The 21,101-nt window shown below is 41.6% G+C and overlaps 2 protein-coding genes and 1 long non-coding RNA gene across 5 annotated transcripts in view; all 3 read left to right on the forward strand.

The window, feature by feature from the left end:
* The first annotated feature begins 393 nt into the window (after positions 1–393).
* IER3IP1 (immediate early response 3 interacting protein 1) lies at positions 394–17,256 on the forward strand. The gene is made up of 3 exons (XM_047086462.1): positions 394–556; positions 14,806–14,907; positions 16,091–17,256. Exons 1-3 carry the CDS (start codon positions 466–468, stop codon positions 16,144–16,146), a joined length of 249 nt encoding a protein of 82 aa, XP_046942418.1. The 5' UTR covers positions 394–465; the 3' UTR covers positions 16,147–17,256.
* LOC124517151 (uncharacterized) lies at positions 1,597–10,865 on the forward strand. Its single transcript, XR_006963319.1, has 4 exons — positions 1,597–2,476; positions 3,214–3,498; positions 5,154–5,314; positions 10,826–10,865. It is a non-coding gene; the product is annotated as an uncharacterized LOC124517151 (long non-coding RNA).
* A 91-nt stretch (positions 17,257–17,347) lies between the features above and the next one.
* Positions 17,348–21,101, forward strand: part of HDHD2 (haloacid dehalogenase like hydrolase domain containing 2) — a 47,401-nt gene continuing 43,647 nt past the window's right edge. For all 3 annotated transcript variants that reach the window (XR_006963317.1, XR_006963318.1, XM_047086453.1), the window contains exon 1: positions 17,348–17,589. The gene's annotated coding sequence lies outside the window, so the exon portion shown is untranslated. The remainder of the gene's footprint in view (positions 17,590–21,101) is intronic.

The raw sequence follows: 21,101 nt of genomic DNA on the forward strand, positions 1-21,101 counted from the left end.
CACATGTCATTAACAATGTCCTCACAGCCACATTAAAAAAAAAAAAAGAGCAGAAGTTAATGTTAATTCACTTTATCTACCTATTTAAAATATTTCAACAGGCAATCAACATTTAAAAATTAACGAAAGATTTGACGTCCTTGTTCTCGTCCTAAGCCTTTGAGATCCCGTGTGTACAGTCTTTCCCACTTTACAGCACCCCAACCGCCGCCAGCCACATTTCCAGCTTTGAGCAGCCACGCGGGGCTGGCCACGGCACTGGACCTCACAGGTCTAGACAGCGGAGCCGACCCGCCTGGCTGACGTGAGCGTGGGGCGGGTCCTAGCCGGATGGGGGCGGAGCTTCTGGGAGAGCGCGTTTGGGGCCTGCCCGGCTCCCGTAGGAGAGCGCTGGTCGTGGCGGCGCCACGTCCCCTGCGGCGGCGGGAGAAAGAACGGTCGGGCCTCGGGCGGCTCCGGGAGGCTATGGCCTTTACGTTATACTCGCTGCTGCAGGCGGCCCTGCTCTGCGTCAATGCCATCGCCGTGCTGCACGAAGAGCGCTTCCTCAAGAACAGTGAGTGAGGCCGCGGGGCCGGGCTGGGGGAGGTGGGGGGAGGCGGCGGCGGAGCCCCGGGGGAGCGGTGCCCGGTCGGGCCGCGGGAGGGGACAGCCTGGGCCGGGACCGACGGGAGGCCGAGGGCTCTACTCTTAGGGCCCTTCCTTGACGGGAGGAAGCCGAGCCACTTCCGTCTCACCGAGTTTGAGCTCAACAACGGGGTGAAGATTGTTTAACAGGTGCGCCCTGTGTGCCGGACCCCCGGGGTCGGGATGGGGAGGGATACAGAAGACCCAGGGGCGCCCCTGCCCCTGCGGTTTGTTTAGGTTAGTAATTTAATGCACTCGTCTGTGACTGTTTTTAATGGTCAGAAACCTGGGATCTGAGTTTTTAGGTACAGAGGGAGGGGCGTGGCTCATTTTGGAGTGTGGGTAATTAGAAGAATGAACTGATGGAGGGCTGTAGGGTTCCTGATCTTTGCGGATAGGAGGAAAGGGACAGTGTTCGGATTATCAGGACATCCAGCTACCCACGTTCCTAGAAAAGTTTATGCAGCACAGCTTATTGGATGCCTACAATGTGCCAGGCTAGAATCTAAGAATAGCAAGATGAAGACACAATTATGTCCGCTGGTAACTCACAATACAGCGATTTGCATGCCATCCCGCGCAGGCCACTTTTTGCTGTATGAGGCAAAATTAAGACAGGATAGTCTGTGATGTGACGTCATTTATCTGCACAGGTATGCCAGATACACAAAGGGTACCATCATTTGTCTGCAAGCGTACCAGACATATCTGTGTGAATCACTGAAACTCAGACCCATTTATTCCTTCAGATTTGTTGAGCACAAACTGTGTGCTGGGCCCATGTAATTAGGAGGTGGGGTTACAGCAGTCCCCTGGCCCTTCTAATGGAAGTTCATTTAAATTAAAAAATGAACAAGGAATAACGACACATATGCAGAATATTGTGAAACAGAAGTGCAGGGAAACGCTGACATGTGAATCTTTGAAAGCTTCGTGGATGAAGCGGGTCTAACCCAAAATCTGATAAGTGAGTAAACGTTAATTCGGTGAAGGCTAAAGGTTGGGAGAAGTTGGGAGGGTGAGGAGTAACACTGAGTGTGAAAACTGGGGCAGGTGAAAACAAGGTCTTAAACAGAGTAGTGACATGACCAGATTCGTGTTATTTGCAAGATCCTTCTTACTGCAGTGTGGAGAACAGACTGAACAGGGTAGAATAGTGGGTGTGGGAGGCACCATTTCAAACAGGGCATATACAAATGGTGGGTATCACATCAGTTGACTGGGTGTAATAATAACTAACACTGAACACCACGTACCAGGATCTGTATCAAGTGCTTTGCTTAGATTATTAACTCGTGTAACCCTCACAACACCCTGTGAGATCGGTACTGTTTTCATCCCCACTTTACAGATGGGAAACCTAACGCGCAAAAGAGAGGAAGTAACTTTTCTATGATCACACAGCTAGAAAGTGGCAGAGCTAGGATTCACCTTAGGCATTCTGACTCAGAAGTCTGTCTCCTCAGTATACTATGCAGAAAAGTAGAAAAGATCTTACGGGGGCTGGATTTTTGTCCCCCAAGAGATACATTGAAGTCCTAACCCTTGGTACCTGTGAAGATGACATTATTTGGAAATAGGGTCTTTCAGGTGTAATCGAGAAGGTCACACTGGATGAGGATGGCCAATGAGGTGTCCATATATGGAGAGAGAGACACACACAGGGGGAAGAAGGCCAAATGACAACAGAGGCAGAGAGTGCAGGGATGTAGCTGGACACCGGAGAATGCCAGGAATTGCCGGTAACTACCAGAAGCTGCGAGAGGCATAGATGAGAACGTTCCTCAGAGGCCCCAAAAGGAACCAACTCTGCTGACGCCTTGATTTTGGACTTCCGGTCCCCAGAACTGTGAGAAAATAAATTTCTGTCGTGTTAAGCCATCCAGTTTGCGGCACTTTGTTATGGTAGTCCTGGAGACTAATACCGATCAGGAGATATTTCGAAAGTAGAAAAAGCAGGATTTACTGTTTGGATGTTGGGAATGAGGGAGGGAAGAAAAAGTCAGAGTCAAAGATCTCCTGGTTTTCTGGCTTAAGCACCTGCGTGAAACATAGTACCTTTACCAAGGTGTAGAGAGTACTGGAAGAAAAATGAGGGCAGCAGTGGTGGGTAAGAAGGTGAAAAGATAGTGAAATAAGTTTTGGACGTGGTGAGTTTGAGATTTCTGTGAGATAGGCAAGTGCAGATGTGGAATAGTCTGTTGGAGTTAAGTCTATAGAACAGAAGCAAGAGTCACAGGAGAGCTTGCATTTGAGTTTATCGAGCACAGGTGATGAATGAAGCCACCACGTAAAGAGAGAAAATCTCTCAGGGAAAGAATAGATGACAAAGAGAACTGGTGACCAGGACAGTCCCAGAATCTCTTTGAGTATTTAATGTTTACGTAGAGATGGGAGAACTGACAGGAGAAGTTGCTGAGTGAGCAAAACAAGAGAAGAGGGAACACGTAGCAGTGGGTTTCACAGAAGCCAAGGAGTGTTAGAAGGAGAGGTAGTATGCCAGTGGAACGTTCTGAGGAATAAGATAAGGATGGAAAAGTGTCCTAAGCATTCAGAGTAATAGCAGTCATTGGTGATTCTACACAGGTGGCTGTAACTATGGATAAAATCCAAATTGGAATGTGTTGAGAAGTGAGTGGAAAGTGATAAAATGGAGATCACCGTAGCAAATACGATAATAATGAAAAAGACGGAGATCTTCGAGAATTACCAAAACGTGACACCTCTAGAGACACAAAGCGAGCTGTTGGAAAAATGGCACCATTAGACTTGCTTGACACAGGATTGCCACAAACCTCTAATTTGTAAAAAACACAGTATCGGGGAAGTGAAATAAAGGGAAGCAATGAAGCAAGGTGTGCCTAACGTTGCGTAAGTTGAAAGTGTACAAGGATCGTTGGCTACACGGATATACTGCGGAATGCTTATTACCGCAGTTAGTGTTCTTCACCTCACATAATTGTAATTTTGTTGTTGTGGTTGTGGGGGCGAGAACATTTAAAATTTTCTCTCAAGGCAACTCTCAGGTATACAGTACAGTATCGTTAACCATGGTCACCATGCGGTACGTTAGATCCCTGGAACTCACTCATCTTATCACTGAGTTCGTACCTTTGGACCAGGAACTTCCCATTTGCCTCACTGCTCAACCCCTGGCAGCCACCATATTACTCTGTTTCTGTGAATTTGATGTTTGTAGATCCCACATGTAAGTGAGATGATACAATATTTGTCTTTGACTTAATTTCACTTGCTGTAATCCTGTCAGGATATACTCACGTTGTCACAAATGACAGCTTTCTCTTTTTTGTGGCTGAATAATACTCCATCTTATATATACACCACATTTCCTTTTTCCGCTCGTCTGTCAGTGGGCACCTAGGTTGTTTCTTGGCTATTGTGAATAATGCAGTGAACATGGGCGTGCAGATATCTCAAGATAGTGATTTCATCTCTTGGATACATTCTCAGAAGTGAGATTGCTGGATCATGTAGTAGTTCTGTTTTTAATTTTTTTGAGGAACCTCTACACTATTCTTCATCGTGACTGTGCCCATTTACATTTCCCTCAACCAAGCACAAGGGTTCCCTTTTTTCCACATCCTTGCCAGCATTTACTATCTCTTGTCTCTTCCCCCTCCCCCTGCATCTACAGTTTGGGTGTTTTTTGTTTGTTTGTTCTTGTTTTTTATTTTGAGAGAGCGAGCACGTGAGCGCGAGCAGGGGAGGGGCAGAGAGAGGGAGAGACAGAATCCCAAGCAGGCTCTGCGTGGTTAGCGCAGAGCCTGATGGGGGGCCCGAGCCCACGAACCACGAAATCATGACCTGAGCTGAGATCCAGAGTCAGACACTTAACCATCTGAGCTCCTCAAGTGTCTCTATCTCTTGTTTTTTGTTTTTTGGGGTTTTTTTAATAATGGCCATTCTAACAGGTGTGAAGTGATTTCTCATTGTGGTTTTGATTTGTATTTCTCTGATCATAAGTGATATTGAGCACCTTTTCATATACTTGTTGACCATTTTTGTGTCTTTAAAAAAATGTCTATTCAAATCTTCTACCCATTTTTTAAAATTTTTATTTTGCAAGAGAGCTTGGGATTCTCTCTCTCTCCCTCTTTTTCTGCCTCTCCCCTGCTCTCTCTCTATTCCCCTCTCTCTCTCTCTCTCTCTCTCTCACTTTCTCTCAAAATAAATAAACTTTTATTAATTTCTTTTTTTTTTTTTTCAACGTTTATTTATTTTTGGGACAGAGAGAGACAGAGCATGAACGGGGGAGGGGCAGAGAGAGAGGGAGACACAGAATCGGAAACAGGCTCCAGGCTCCGAGCCATCAGCCCAGAGCCTGACGCGGGGCTCGAACTCACGTACCGCGAGATCGTGACCTGGCTGAAGTCGGACGCTCAACCGACTGCGCCACCCAGGCGCCCCTTAAATAAACTTTTAAAAAGATGAGTATATTAATACTTAGTATTAACACTTAATATTATTGATGTACAGATTTAATGCAATGTCTATCAAAATTCCAGTTGGCTTTTTACAGAAACTGACACGTTGCTTCTAAAGGAAATGGACCCAGAATTGCCAAAATGATCTTGAAAGAGAATACAATGCCCAGACCTTACTCCAGACCTGCATTAATATTTTCCAGAAGTGAAGTTCACCAGTGTCTTTTCCAAAATTTCTGCAGGTGACTTAGCTTTTTGCCCCTAAATGAAAATCACTGCTACAAAACCGTTGGAATGCCCCGGAAATGTTAATACTTTGCCTCCTAGAACTTTGTCTTCATTTCCTCTTCTCTCCAGAAGTAGCACAGATATTTTATCTGAACATGTGTTTTGAATATGGTCCCAGAGCTAAGGAAAAACCTACATTGTCATACCTTAAGTGGATAAGCTGTTTTAAAACATTTAAGGGACGCCTGGCTGGCTAAGTCAGTAGAGCATACAGCTCTTGATCTCAGGGTCGTGAGTTCAAGCCCCACATTGGGCATGGAGCCTACTTAAAAATAACAACAACAACACCTTTATTTAGGGGTGCCTGGCTGGCTCAGTCGGAGGACGGTAGGACTCGGTTGTGAGTTTGACCCTCATGTGATTACTACTACAAAAAAAAAATAATGATAATAATAAACAAAATATCTAGCCGAACTATGGAAAGAGCCCAAATGTCCATCAGCTAGTGAATGGATAAAGAAGATGTGATATATATGCACAATGGAATATTACTTGGCCATCAAAAAGAATGAAATCTTGTCATTTGCAATGATGTGGATGGACTTAGAGTATATTGTGCTAAACAAAATAAGTCAGAGAAAGACAAATACCATATGATTTCACTCATATGTGGAAGTTAAGAAACAAAACAGAGAAACATATGGGAAAGAGGAAGAAACAAACCATAAGAGACTCTGAATGATAGAGAACAAACTAAGGGTTGATGGAGGGAGGTGGGTGGGAGATGGGTTAAATGGGTGATGGGTATAAGGGGGGCACTTGTGATGAGCACTGGGTATTGTCTGTAAGTGATGAAGCACTTGAATACTCCTGAAACCAATACTGTACTGTATGTTAACTAACTGGAATTTGAATAAAAATTTGACAAGATTTTAAAAAGTTAAATAGTAAAAAAAAAAAAAAAAAACCTATGTTTTAAAATAGAATTTTAAAATATTTTAAGTATTTGTTAAATATTGTTTATGTAGGCTCTTAACTCTTGCCTAGATTTTTATAGTAACCTCCTCAGTGGTCCCCTCCCTCCAATTTTGTTTCTCTTTGTTCTACCCTCCATGAGAAGCTGAACGTGTTCCTCAATGGTTTGAAATTCTTGAATTGTCTAACATCCATAGCCTTTAGTATAAAAGACTTCCTTGTGTGACTTATAAACTCACCATAATGTGTCCCTTCCTCCCTTTCCTTCCCTTCTTTGACCCTTCTGCAGTATTTACCCCATGTGCCATTCTTACCATGGTTCTCTCTCTTCTCTACTCATACTTCTCCGCCTTCAGTGACTTTGACTTAGGTCAGAATGACCTTTAAGGCATATCTTTGCCATTTGCCTCTCCCAGAAACCATTACTGACCTATCCCATGGGCCGTAGCACCACTGCAGTTTCATTCCGTCTTTTCCAGTAGGCTGATGACAGGGATTCTCTCATTTTTACAATTCCATCAGTCAGTGAGTATTTTCTAAGTAACTGAATAATGTTACCATTATCGTATTCTTGCAGTTCCTGATTTGAGAGCTGTATGTTTATTCAAATAGTTGAACCAGTATTTTGATTGCAGTGCAGAGAATGTGTTGTATCCTCTAGTGTTTCACAATGACACAAATTCCCTTTTTGTGCAAGGAAAAAAAAAAAAGACATAGTGAATTTTAATACCCGTCCAAATTATTCTTCCTAGTTTTTGCTTATGGTGCCCAGTATGTATCCCTTTGACGAGGATCATGTCCAGTAGTAGTTATGAGTGCTACAAAAGAAGCATTTTGTACATGAAACATTATGAGTCCACTCTGGCTGCCATAACAATATCATAGCCTGGGTGGCTTAAACAACAGAAATTTATTTTCGCACAGTTCTAGAGGCTGGAAGTCTGAGATAAGGGTGCCAACATGGTTGAGTTCTGGTGGGGGTATTCTGGCTTGCAGATGGCCGCCTTCTCACTGTGTCCTCACATGGCTAGGTGGAAGTGAGGAGGGGAATTGAGATCTCTTTCTTCCTCTTTTTTGTTAGGCCACAGTCCTATCAGATTAGTGCCTTGCCCTTATGACCCATGTAACCATACTTAGCTCCTTAAGACCCCATCTCCACGTAAGCTTCAACACAGGAATGTGGGGAGAACACAATTCAGTCCATCGCAAATAATTAAAATATTATTACAAGGTATTTTGGTTCAGGGTTTAAGTGACTGCTCCAAAGCCAATGTAATATTAGAGTTTAGAGTAGTGAGATCTGTAACTGTATGTCTGTAAATATATACTCCTGAAAAGCATTTGTTGAATTTCATCACAGATTAAGCAGAAATTACTACATTGGGCTGAGAATTATGTGGACCCACGAGAGATTAGTCCAAATGTACCAGATCGTTTACTTCAATATTGATCTTGTTGATCAAAGTAATTTTTTCTTTTTTTTTAATGTTTGTTTAGAGAGAGAGAGTGCTAGAGTTCGTTCTCTCTCTCTCTCTCTCTCTCTCTCATGTGCGGGGGATGGGCAGAGAGAGAGAGTGAGTGAGAGAATCCCAACAGGCTCTGCGCTGTCAGCACAGAGCCTGATGCAGGGCTTGATCCCATCAACCATGAGATCATGACCTGAGCCGAAATCGAGTTGTGTGCTCAACCCCGTGAGCCACCCAGGCGCCCCTTAATCAAGGTAATTTTTTAAAACGTATGTTAGCAGAGTTCTTTGTGTAGTTTATTAGGTACTTTCACGTCTGTGATGGCATTTGATTCACATACAAACTTGGTGACATTGACAAAGTGAAGCACACTCATCTCTTTTGCAGATGTGGAAACTGATCTTAGAGAGGCTGAGATTTGCCCAGGGTCAGCCAGCCCTCAGAACAGTAGCTAATGCTTTTCTTCAGAATGTATTTAGCTGAAGGTTTTTGGTTCAATCTGGATGGATTGCTATTTTGTGTATGACTTTTTGAAGTCTGGGCAGCAGAAGAACATGTTTGGTGTTTGCTAATAAGTAACTTTTATATTTAATTCTATTCCTAAAATTATGGCAGCTGGCCAGTGCTGGCAGGTCCTATCATTTATTCTTTTCTAGGCCCTCTAGCTATGGAAGTGTCAAGAGAGCTGCAGAATTAAATCTTTCTCCTTTAAAAAAAAAAAAAGGACAAAACTCTTTCAAGCTTTTGGCCAGTTTCCTTAGGAAAACAACCGAGACTCCCTAAGTAGCAGTTGGAGGGAAAGCTATTTGTTAGAGTAAAAGAATAATCCATGGCACCTGGTCTTTTACTTGTCACTCTTGTGTTTGTCCATAGAATATCTAGACAGATGATTTACTCTTTACCCAAAATTTAGTTTTCTTTCTAGGGACTTGAGAATAGAGACTAGGCTAAAGTTAACTAATAACTTACTGTTTATTTTTGAGACAGAGAGAGACATACTGTGAGCAGGGGACAGGCAGACAGAGAGGGAGACAGTCTCCAGCCTCTGAGCTGTCAGCACAGAGCCCGACACGGGGCTCAAACCCACAAACAGCAAGATCATGACCTGAGCCAAAGTCATATGCTTAACCAACTGAGCCTCCCAGGTGCCCCAGAAATTATGTTTTCTGATAAAAACTGGGTGTGTAGAAGCAAGTCCTTTTTACCTAGATCTAAGAGATTGTGGCTGTGGGTGGAAAGGATTGATTTTAGTAATGATAACTTCCGAAAAGCAAGTGAAGGAAATGAAACCAACAATTCCATTTAAAGCTGGTTTGGTTTGACTTGATTTGATTTTTTTTTTATATATATATAATTTATTGTCAAGTTGGCTGACATACAGTGTATATATACAGTGTGGTCTTGGTTTTGGGAGTAGATTCCCCTGATTCATCATTAAAGCTTGTTTTAAAATGTAATTTTAAATGTTCAGAGTGATTCCTGAATGAAACCTCTCTACTTCTCGACTGTCTCTGCCCTCAGGGGGTTCATGCTCTGCAGAGGAACTTCTAATTGCAGAGGGGATTCTCCAGTGGATGAACATCTTTACAGGCTTTCTTTTGAAATTTCACTTTTCTTTATCAGTGTAATGTATAGTGTGTGTGTGGTGTTTAAAGTCAAAAAGCTCTTCTGTTTGTAAAGAAAGATAGAAGCCTCCTGCCCCGTCTCTTCAACCTGAGCTTCATTTCTTAAAAGCAATTATTTTCAACTCTTCCAAGTTTCGAATCCCTGACTTACTGCTGTGGAAGGGTTTTTAGTATAATTATACCATCATCAGCACATTTGTTCTTGTGTGAGCACAAGTACACACACATTTCCCCTACCCCATCTCTCCCATTTTCAGCCAATTATTGGTGATATCTGTATTCCATATTTAACATTACTATCACTGAATATTGCTCACAGCTGAACAATAAAAAAAAAACCGTGCTGTCATTCTTCTAGCTTTTTTTTGGTGGTTTGGTTATAGGATTCTAGATTGGAACTAATTTTTCTTCAGAGCTTTTTTTGAAGACATTGTTTCACTTAATTTTCTAATTTCCAGTATTGATGTTAAGAAGTCTGATGCCATTCTGTTTCCTGATTCTTTGTGCAACCTGACTGGTCTCTCTGAAAGGCTTTAGGGTATTCTTATCTTCAGAGGTCTGAGAATGTACAATGTGTGCCTCCCCCTGCCCCCCCCATTAAGCTCTTCTCTGATTGGGCCCTTTTGGCCTAAAGACTCATGTCCTTCAGTTCTATAATATTATCTCTTAATATTTCTTTGATAATTTCTTCCTGTTTTTCCTTCTCTCTGGAACTCCAGTTATTTTGACAGGTATATACCCTTTGTTAGCCTTGTCGAATAGGTTTTCTCAACTTAATCTGTCAACCTCTTGAACTTGTTATGCTAACATAGCAAGAACAAGAGCTCCATCTTGATTCCTTAATGTTCTTTTTTATGGCATCCTGTTCTTGTCCCATAGGTCCAATAGCTTTACTCTCTATAGATGTTCATTTTATTTTATTTTTTTTTTTTAATTTTTTTTTCAACGTTTTTTATTTATTTTTGGGACAGAGAGAGACAGAGCATGAACGGGGGAGGGTCAGAGAGAGAGGGAGACACAGAATCGGAAACAGGCTCCAGGCTCCGAGCCATCAGCCCAGAGCCCGACGCGGGGCTCGAACTCACGGACCGCGAGATCGTGACCTGGCTGAAGTCGGACGCTTAACCGACTGCGCCACCCAGGCGCCCCTAGATGTTCATTTTAAAAAATGTGTTGTGGGGTGCCTGGTTGGCTTAGTCAGTAGAGCATGCGACTCTTGATCTTGAGGTCGTGAGTTTGAGTCCCATGTTGGGCATAGAGATTACTTAAAAAAATGAAATAAAAAATTAAACCAGTCACTGTAAATACATGAATAGTAAAAATGTTTTCTTCTACTTCTTGCATTGTCTCTTCCTCTGAGTCTCTTTTTCTGTTTTTGTTCTCTTTCCATGTTACGGATTGTTTCTTTTTGACTTCATCTTTTTTTTTTTTTAAATGTTTTTATTTATTTTTGAGACAGAGACAGAGCACGAGCAGGGGAGGGGCAGAGAGCGAGGGAGACACAGAATCCGAAGCAGGCTCCAGGCTCTGAGCTGTCAGCACAGAGCCCGACACGGGGCTCAAACTCACCGACTGTGAGATCATGACCTGAGCCGAAGTTGGACGCTTGACCGTCTGAGCCCCCCAGGCGCCCCTTGACTTCATTTTTAAGTGTAAGGCTCAGAGGGGCTCATTGGAAGCCATGGGTGTGGTTGGGGCTTGTTTGCTGGTGGGCCTCACTGGTGCTTAAAGTTGTCTGTTTTGCTGAGGATCCCCCCCCCGCCCCGATATCAGTATCTGAAGTCTTTCTTCCTGGGCCGCTGGCCAATTACCAGAGTAATTTTCTAACTTCTTGCCTGCAGAATGTCAGTGTTCCGTGCTCCGACTTAGAGGTGCGCGGGGAAAATGGGCAAGAGCCTGACACTTCGGCGTGCAGATTTTCACTCCTTCCGCTCACACTGGATACCCCTCACTCTGGAGCTTCTTTGGTTCTCTGCTGAGAGTGAACCTCTTGCCTTTGATGGTGTGAGTGGCACGCCCTTCTGTCAGGTCAGTCCGGGGACGGAGATGGGAGGGCAGGGGGCAGCCCACTGCTCATTTGTAGACTTTCACTGAGTCCTCTTTTTCCTTCCTGTTGTCCACACCGACGCTTTGAGCTTCCTCTCACCTTCCCAGGGTCTCAGCCTCAGCACCGTTCACCTCAGTGTTTCATTGTGCACTTCCTGCAGGGTGCAGGTGTCTAGCTTTCTCTTAGAGTCAGTCACTCTTCTTCATTTATTTCTTATTGTTCAAATTTTGATTGACTTCTCTGGCCTGGAAACGTGTCTCTTGTTAGTCTGTATTCTCTGTTGTCATTTTTAGTAGGGTTTCACAGGTGAAAGCTAAGATAAAAGTGTGTATCCATTGATGAGGTTCAAGGTTCAGGACATGCTACCCCAAACTATGACACCTTGGCAGTATTGAGTATTTTCAGCTGAAGGAGTCTGAGAGAATGGCAGACGCAGGAAGGTCACCCTCCCCATCTGCTCCCGCCTTGCCCTCCTTTCCCAAAGCAGGAGCTTAGTCTCCCTTGCCGATCTCACCAGAACGCAAGACTATATAAACAAACCTTGTTACTTTCCCACCATTTATTACCCCCATTCTCAGCTCAAACTCCCTTTATCTTATCAGTTCTTCACAAATGTATTGTTTCTTTGTCTCAAAAGTTTCCTGCTCTGGTCACTTCTTTGAAGTGACTTGAAGCCTTCTCTGAAGGCTCCCAGGTACATGTAAAAAGTTAATAGAGTTTGTATGCTTTTCTCCTGTTTATCTGTTTTTATCAGTTTAATTTGCGGACGTAGCCAGGGACCCCAGGAGGGTCAGGGTCAACTTTTTCCTCCCCGACCCCATCGTGTTGAACCAGAACCATACTGCATTTTCGTTGTGCAGAACTGTCACAGAGGCTTCTGTAAGTCCGTTATCCCAGCCATGTTGCTTTCCCATAGAAGTTTTCCTGTAGCAGTTATGCAGGTTGGACACTGACACCGCTGCTGGTGGGACGTCATTCTGTGTGTCCTGTGTGTCTGCGGAGTCTGATACGAAATCGTTTTGCCACACTGTAAGTAGGTGAAGGCTGGTGCCACAGTTTGAACTTAAATTACAAAAAGAGGATTGCCATTCAGTGGCGAATGCTGGCTGAGCTGCTGGAAGAGTGAGACAGTTATTTGGAGGAAAGACATTGTAGTAAAATTCGTAATACATTAAAAGCAAATGCTGGGAAAGCAGCATAAGTACATTTGCTTGCTGGAGAGAGTACATCTGGAGGTGGAAGGGTAACGTTGCCCAGGCAAGATGCAGGTATATTTTCTACAATTATTTTTAGCTTGCATAGATGTATACATTTAATATTGGAGGACCTGCCCCCCTCCCCTAAAGCTACAATGGATTGATTTGTTCATGTTATAACTTGCTGCGTCGTAAAAATTAAGAAATAGAGTTCTTTGGAAGTCTTCGTCTGTGGTCCTAGAATTTACCTAATTTCACCTTGTCCCAGATTAACCCAGATAATTCACTTCAATTCTACAAACATTCACTAAGTACTTCCGGTGGGGTGGGGGTGCGGGAGAGTGGGAAGGTGAAGAAAGTATAAATTTAGTCCCTGTCTTCCAGGGTTTTATACAGTCGAATGAGAGACACTTGAAAACTACTAACCAAGAAGGAGAACAGAGTCACTACAGTCAGTCAGCTATTTGGGGAACAAAGAGAAAGAAGGTTCATTATGATATGAGAGGAATGTCGGAAAGGCCCTGACACTGAAGGCAGTGACTCAGAAGCTGTCTTTAACATGTACCACAATTAGTGGGCATTGAGAGTGATGAGGAACACGTGGAGGGTGGTGATGGGATATTGGGCAAGAATGTGAGTTTAAGGAGTTTGAACTTTATTCAGTAGGCAGTGGGAATCATCACATGATTGTGAGGTAGAAAGATCTGACCCTTTAAGGGAGAAAACTCACAGGGTTAAGACAGCTAGATTACAGAGGCATCTGGTGAAAGAGTCTTGCAAGAGATGGTGTAGGGTCGGACTGTGGTGGTGTCTGTACTGGGGGAGCCCAACAAAGAGTGACACTCCTGCTGACTGGGAAGGCCGTCAGCACAACACAAGCTAGGCCCTGAGGGGAGAGTGCTAGTCAGAACACATCAGCTCTGTTGTGAACTTGATTTTTAAATTACTTTTATCCCACAGCATATCTCAGTGTTGATGTGACACAAAAAAGCAAACAGCCATTTTTTAACCTTTATTTCAACCAAATAAAAGTTGACTAAATGAGTTACAGTCTTGTTGCCTGAGACTTGGTTCTTTCGTGTATAAAATAAAGACCGTCTTTGAGACTAAGGGCCAACCTGTCAGGAATTAAGCCCTACAGTCATGGGAGATACAAAATAATTGAAGATGTGAGAAGTGGGCCTGACATGCGGACAAGAGACAGCCTGGAGAAATGAGGACTTGTAGGTCTTCAGAAGAATGTATGACAATAAAGAAAGAACTAGCAGGTAAAGGGGAAAAAATAATGTTTTATAATATCAGGAAAATGATGCAGAAGAAGGTAAATGACTCATTTACAGAGAATAAGTGGGGTAGCGGGCTCGGTTCCTCACCTCTGAATTGAGAAATGAGGAGAGTGATGGAGGGGAAAGTCCCCTGCCCTTGCTGGTGGGATGGAGCACAGCTCTCAGAAAGCCTAAGCAAGCGCCACCAGCTAGGTGTCCCTTAACATTTCCTCAAGTAATGTAGCCGGTATGTCTCAGCTGCAACATTTTCATACTGATAATTGTGTTGGATCTTAGAAATTCTGATTTGAGCTAATTAATTATTGAGTTTGACAGTATGCCTTGCTTTTCAGTTTTGACCTGGAAAATGTTTTGTTTAAAAAAGGAGGAAAGGGGCGCCTGAGTGGCTCAGTCAGTTAGGCATCCGACTTTGGCCCAGGTCACGATCTCACGGTTCGTGGGTTCTGGCCCCGCGTCGGACTCTGTGCTGACAGCTCAGAGCCTGGACCCTGCTTCGGAGTCTGTGTCTCCCTCTCTCTCTGCCCATCCCCTGCTCGTGCTCTCTCTCTCTCTCTCTCAAAAATAAAGAAATATTAAAAGAAAATTTTTCAAAAGGAGGAAAAAACCAGTCAGCATGTCACAACAATCATATTCACTGAATTAAACACCATGGAATAATTTAGACCTTATATATAAAGTACTATATAATATAGTACTTTATAAAATCAAACTGGAAATAAGATTGTTGCTGCTATCAAAAAGTAAAGAATATACAATATTTAATCAGTACTGTATAACTTTGAAGTCAGATGCCTTTATATTTTATGTCTTTAACAATGACTCAAGCTAATTTTTCAGAAGATGACTAATGAGGAAGCAAGGTGAGTGCATGACAAATTTTAACACAGCTAATCATTTTTATATCATGCAGTTGGCTGGGGAACAGACCAGGGAATTGGTGGATTCGGAGAGGAGCCAGGAATTAAATCTCAGCTAATGAATCTTATTCGATCTGTAAGAACTGTGATGAGAGGTAAGAAGAAAAACTGGTGAAACACTCTTTAAAGTTTTAATTTTGTGGTGTTGGTTTAAGTAGCAAAGCTTCTGAGGGTGAACATCATCACATACTGTTTTTGTGGCAATTTTTATTCTCTTTAGCCTGGCTTTACTGTTCAGAAGCTACTGGTTTCTTTCTTAGTTTACCTCTCATTTCTGTCTAAACCACTTGAAGCAAATGAAATGCTCAGTGGTAGAATCTGTTCGCATGACCTGAAACCTGTTCTCAGACCTGAAAGCAGTGTTCTTGCCTTTTGGAAATTCTGTTGCTTCAAGTAGTAAAGTCATCTAGAGTCCTACAAGGCTTTTGAGAGAAGAACAAAAGTCCTGTGTCTGCCATTCTATTGGAAATTATTTTAGTGCAACTGAAGAAAAAAGGGTTCAAAACTTATTTAAAACAATTAAAATTAGGGCCTCTCTCTCTGCCGCTTTATTAGCTGTTTTGATCACAAGTTTGGATAGAATGGTAAATAAGTTCACTCTCAATTTAGTGGTGAAAATGGGTTACCTGGCTGGCTCAGGAGCGTGCCGCTCTTGATCTCAGGGTCGTGAGTTCGAGCCCCATGTAGGGTGTAGAGATTACTTAAATAAATAAAAGTTAAGAAATTTAGTGGTGAAACTGGAGTCTTTGCTCTTTGTTTTTGTTGTTTGTTTGGGGGCGGGGAGGGGCAGAAGGAGAGGGAGAGAATCTCAAGCAGGCTTCATGCCCAGCCCTACCCAGCATGGAGCTCCACTCAGGGTGAGGCTTGATTTCACAACCCATGAGATTATGACCTTAGCTGAAATCAAGAGTTGGATGCTTAACTGGCTGAGCCACCCAGGCGCCTTGTACTCTTCATTTGTAACGTCAAGTGTCACAGCCATGTGGGTCTACTTCTGCCTGGGTCCACTGTGCTGCTGTGTTCCCAGCATTGCACCAGCACCATTCACACATGCTTCGTATCGATCTCGTTGCACCAGGTGACGCTTACCCCAGTCACACAAGCCCTCTTTATAATAAGTTTTGGATCTTATGATCCAGTGCACGTTCCTTTATTACAATTGTTTGCAACATGATTATGAATGACATTGGTAGAGATTTTCATCCTTCCTGGATGCTAGTAACTATTACTTTTTTCTGCTATTTTCTTTATAGTAACAAACTTTTTTTTTCTTTGCAGTGCCATTGATAATAATAAACTCAATTGCAATTGTATTACTCTTATTATTTGGGTGAAGAACAGTGGGGGAAATGGAGACTCAGAAGAAGAGATGCCAGCAGAAGTTATTACTTCGGTCATTATTGGAATATACATGTCTTCGCTGGTCGTCCTTGCACTTGACAAAAATGTAAACCTGACAATAAAACCAGAGTCCTATTTATCTGATTTTTTTACAAATGTTGCATTTATAATTTCATTATAAAAAAAATTAGGTCATCAGAGGCAGTAACAATCCAAGATTGGGATACATTTGATTGCTAACTGTTAATAAAAGTTCATGCTATGGTAGAGATTGTTAAAAGGGTACAGGACTGTCACGTTTATAGAGATTTTTCTCTCTCACTTCTCAGGGATAAATTTTCAATGTTTTGAAGTTCCTCATGACGTGGCTATGATGTGAGAGTGTTTATCTTCCTACATAAAATTTAAAGGATTTTTTAAAAGTGATTACTACAGATAAAATGATAAATAGGTAATTTGGATAATTTTACTTTGAACTCTTTATTTTGTCTATGTATCATCTTGGCTGTGACAAATTCAAATTTATAGAACTATTGAGCAATACTCTCTGATTTCAGGGAGAATTCTAATTTTGTGAGTCAGATAGTCACATGATAGTTGTGCTTTTTTTTCGTGCATTTGTTATTTTATTAATTGGCCTGAATGATGAGAACAGACCACTCTCTACGTATTTCCATTGGTAGAAAAATCTGTGTGAAAAAGTCTAAGCCCTTTTCTCAATAATGACTTTTTAAAAAATCTGCATAAATATTAGGCTGCAAGAGCAATCCTGAACGATCACAATTAAACTATATTATATAAGACTATTGTGAAGTATTTACCTCTCCCCCAAATTATCACATTTCCGTTTTTTGGAGTAGCAAACTAAGGGGTATAATTCTTTATTCTGTCTGTCAATAGAGAGCCATGCTAGATAAGTTTTTCGTTTTGTTTTTATGTCTTAGACCATCCATATTTGCTCATCAATACAGTTTTATGCAGGAAGATTCAAACTATGTAAATGGCTTTTTTCTGGAAATTATCAGTTATGATAGTTTAAAGGAATAGAATGCCATCTTTGTTATAGGACAACATTTGTAAATAAAGTTAAATTTCCAAGTCAAGCATTTGTTTTTTGTACCTTACCTGTCAGTGTTAACTGAATCCCGTTTCGTGTGTGACACTTGTTTTATACTTGCTTTGCTGTAAAATCACTGAGCATAGGTTTAATGAAAGTAAACATCACACTTTTTTTCTTCAGTGAATTAACTGAATTGCTGATTGCATCAAAGAGACTCATGAACAACTTTTATTCCATGACTTAAGTTACTTCTAGAACTTTGGAGCAGGTATTGAATGCCTGTTGGCCATGCCTGAATTAGATGATCTTTGGGTTGCAGGCTCGCAGCTGAACTGAAGAGATGTACCTGGGATTCTTAGTTGATTATCTGGCTCATGTGAGTAACTAACATATAACATAACTTAGAGGCAGTGTTCTTTTGGCCTTACAAAGATCCGATGCAGGAGCCCAAGATTAATCCACTGGACAGATTCAAAAGATGCAGTTGTTTGAGAGCACTCCGAGGCTGTACAGAATTTTTAAAGGAAAGAAAAAAGAGACCTTGACCTGATGCTATTTCTCATGTAAAACTTTACAGCACAACTTCACGCTCATTTAGTGGCAGGGCACTGCCCGAGTTCACGGTCTGTTGGAGAGCAGTCACAGCAGGGCAGGATCAGAGTATTCCGTAGCAAAGTGGTTCTGAGGAAAGTGAAGCACTGAACATCAAAATATTTCATCTCTGGAGGCCACTTAATGCAATTCTAGCTTCAGTGCCCTTGAAGGCAGGTCTGTAAGCGTTCACAGGTTAGCCCCGATTTCCCCAGAGCAGCCGTGATTCAGTAACCATAGTATCTCATTTAGTTGACAATAACTTCAGTGTCTGCTTGCCTGCCTACATCCTCTCCCTTAGCCATTCTCAGTATTAGCAATTGGTGATTGTTCTAGACTCCACATATCCATGTTTATGGTCCTTATGTATTCCGTGTCTGTACACCTCTGACCTATCATGAAGGATCTTGGCTCAAGTATATACATGTTAACCAAATCCATACCCTAAACCTTAATTAAGCACAGTGGTTTTCAAATTTGTTAATGGTAGAACCAGATTGCAAAAGGGAGAACACAACTGTAATGTTCCATTATCTACAACAGATAAGAGCAGTCCATTTATTTCTAGTTGAAGCAGAGTTAGGGTCCCAGGCCCATTGTTTCACCTCCACCCTACTCTTGTCACCCTTCCTAAGGCACTTCCACAAAACTTGGAAGTTACCAAGACATTGATAAAAAAGTTATCTTTAAAAAAGAGTATATAGAGTAGGCAATGTGATCTGCGGTCTATAGGTATATGCTGTCACGAGTGTATATGTACTTATGAAATGACTTGAAAGCAATATATATTTGAATAGTAAAAAGAGTGGGAAGCAGGATATTTCTAATACGCCAAGCAAAACCTTTCATCACAAGACAAATTTCCTACAACCTCAGTTGTTTCCGGTTGCTTCATCTGCAAACTTGGTCAATAACTATTTCAGAACAGAAATCTGCTCCAGGTGATGTATATATGTATACCTTTTCCAGATCACTAACCTTTGACTCTAGATGTACCTCAGCCAAAGAGATATTCTCCTGAAGTAAATGTTTTTGGTGAAATAAATCACTTTGTGAGTGCCTCATGGTTTCAAAGTTACTACCAATAATAAAATTTTGATACTAAGCAAAATGGAATTATTTTTTGCCAACCTCTTCCTTGGCCCTTGATTGGTCATTAGATGCCAGTCATTGTGAAAACATTCTGTGCAAGAACCTGGGACACATAGTGGGCAGTGTCTAAGGGTATTGATCAAGGTGAGTTTTATAATGCTACTGTTTTTGTTTCAATTCTGTCACTGCCTTCTTCACTCCCCTATTGGGTTTTCACACCATCTTTTTCTTCTCCAAATTCAGTCCCTCGCGCTTTTTTTGTCAGTAACTTTGAAAATGGTTTTTCATTACTGTAGTTGACATACAATGTTACTACTTTCAGGTGTACAACATAGTGATTTAACGGTTCTATATATTATGCAGTGCTCACCTCCATAGGTGTAGTTACCATCTGTTTAGATATCCCATCCCTTCTTTACTCCTCTTGCCCTTTGGCAAGCAAAATTATTTCCTTTTTTTTAAGGAGGAAGCCATTAGTCCTGTTTAATTCCACATTCTCTTGAATGACACCGTTATTTGTTTTACTGAATTGCCCAAGCCTGAAACGTAGTAATTATCTTGATGCCTTCCTCTCCCTTCCCAATTTAATCTGTCAACAATTTCTATTTTACCTCATAAGATCTCTTGAATTTGTCTGTTTCCCCACATTTTAGTTTAAGCACCTCTTTTGTAGCCCTGTAGGAGCTTCTTACCTTGCATATGTTTTGGCCCCTCTCCCGTCTGTCCATACTGCAGGCAGAGTTAACATTTAGAAAAATGCAAGGTTTTTTTTTTCCCCGCTGAGGTTAGATATATTTATCTGGAACACGTTTATTACATAATACAGTAAACAGACAAGAATTTAGTTAACTAATCTTTAGGAAACGATTCCATAAGCTTATAGAAGGAAATACTAGGAAATTTGGTTCAGATTATCATGTTATTTCATAATTCATTAGTAAGAAAATATTTTTTTCATAATTCAGAGTTTTAAAAAATTAATTTACAATGCCAAAATAATGTTAGCCACAATATTTTGGTTTGCTAAAGACCAGGGTTAAATTTTTTTTTTCAGGAATAGAATTTAGTGATTCATCTCTTATATATAACACCCAGTGCTCATCCCAACAAGTGCCCTCCTTAATGCCCCTCACCCATTTAGCCCATCCCTCCACCCAACACCTGCCAGCAATCCTCAGTTTGTTCTCTGGAGTCTTTTATGGTTTATCTCCCTCTGTTTTTATATTGTTTTTGCTTCCTTATGTCCATCTCTTGTATCTTAAATTCCACATGAGTGAAATCAAATTTGTCTTTCTCTAATTTCACTTAGCATAATACACTCTAGCTCCATCCATGTTGTTGCAGATGGCAAGATTTTCTTCTTTTTGGTCGTTGAGTAATATCCCACTGTATATATATACACCACATCTTCTTTATCCATTCATCTGTCGATGGACATCTGGGCTTTTTCCATACTTTAGTTGTTGTCAAGAGTGCTGCTATAAACATTGGAGTGCATGTGCCCCTTTGACTCAGCACTCCTGTATTCTCTGGATAAATACCTAGTAGTGCAATTGCTGGGTCGTAGGGTAGTTCTATTTTTAATTTTTTGAGGAACCTCCATACTGTTTTCCAGAGTGGCTGCACCAGTTTGCATTCCCACCAACAGTGCAAAAGGGTTCCCCTTTCTCTGCATCCTCGTGAACATCTGTCGTCTGAGTTAATTTTAGCCATTCTGACCGGTGTGAGGGGGTATCTCACGGTGGTTTTGATTTGTATTTCCCTGATGATGAGTGATGTTGAGCCTTTTTCATGTGTCTGTTAGCCACCTGGATGTCTTCTTTGGAAAAGTGTCTATTCATGTCTTTTGTCCATTTCTTCACTGGATTGTTTGGTTTTGGGTGTTGAGTTTGATAAGTTCTTTATAGGTTTTGGATACTAACCCTTTATCTGATATGTCATTTGCAAATATCTTCTCCCATTCCATCAATTGCCTTTTAGTTTTGCTGATTGTTTCCTTCACCGTGCAGAAGCTTTCTATCTTGATGTGGTCCCAATAATTCATTTTTGCTTTTGTTTCCCTCACCTCCAAAGACGTGTGGATAAGAAGTTGCTGCAGCTGAGGTCAGAGAAGTTGTCTGTTTTCTCCTCGAGGATTTTGATGGTTTCCTGTGTTACAGTTAGGTCTTTCATCCATTTTGAGTTTATTTTTGTGTATGGGGTAAG

Source organism: Lynx rufus, unplaced genomic scaffold, assembly GCF_022079265.1.
Source record: "Lynx rufus isolate CCGP_SWC_20201006 ecotype Redwood Valley unplaced genomic scaffold, mLynRuf1.p SCAF_20, whole genome shotgun sequence".
Taxonomy (NCBI): Eukaryota; Metazoa; Chordata; class Mammalia; order Carnivora; family Felidae; genus Lynx; species Lynx rufus.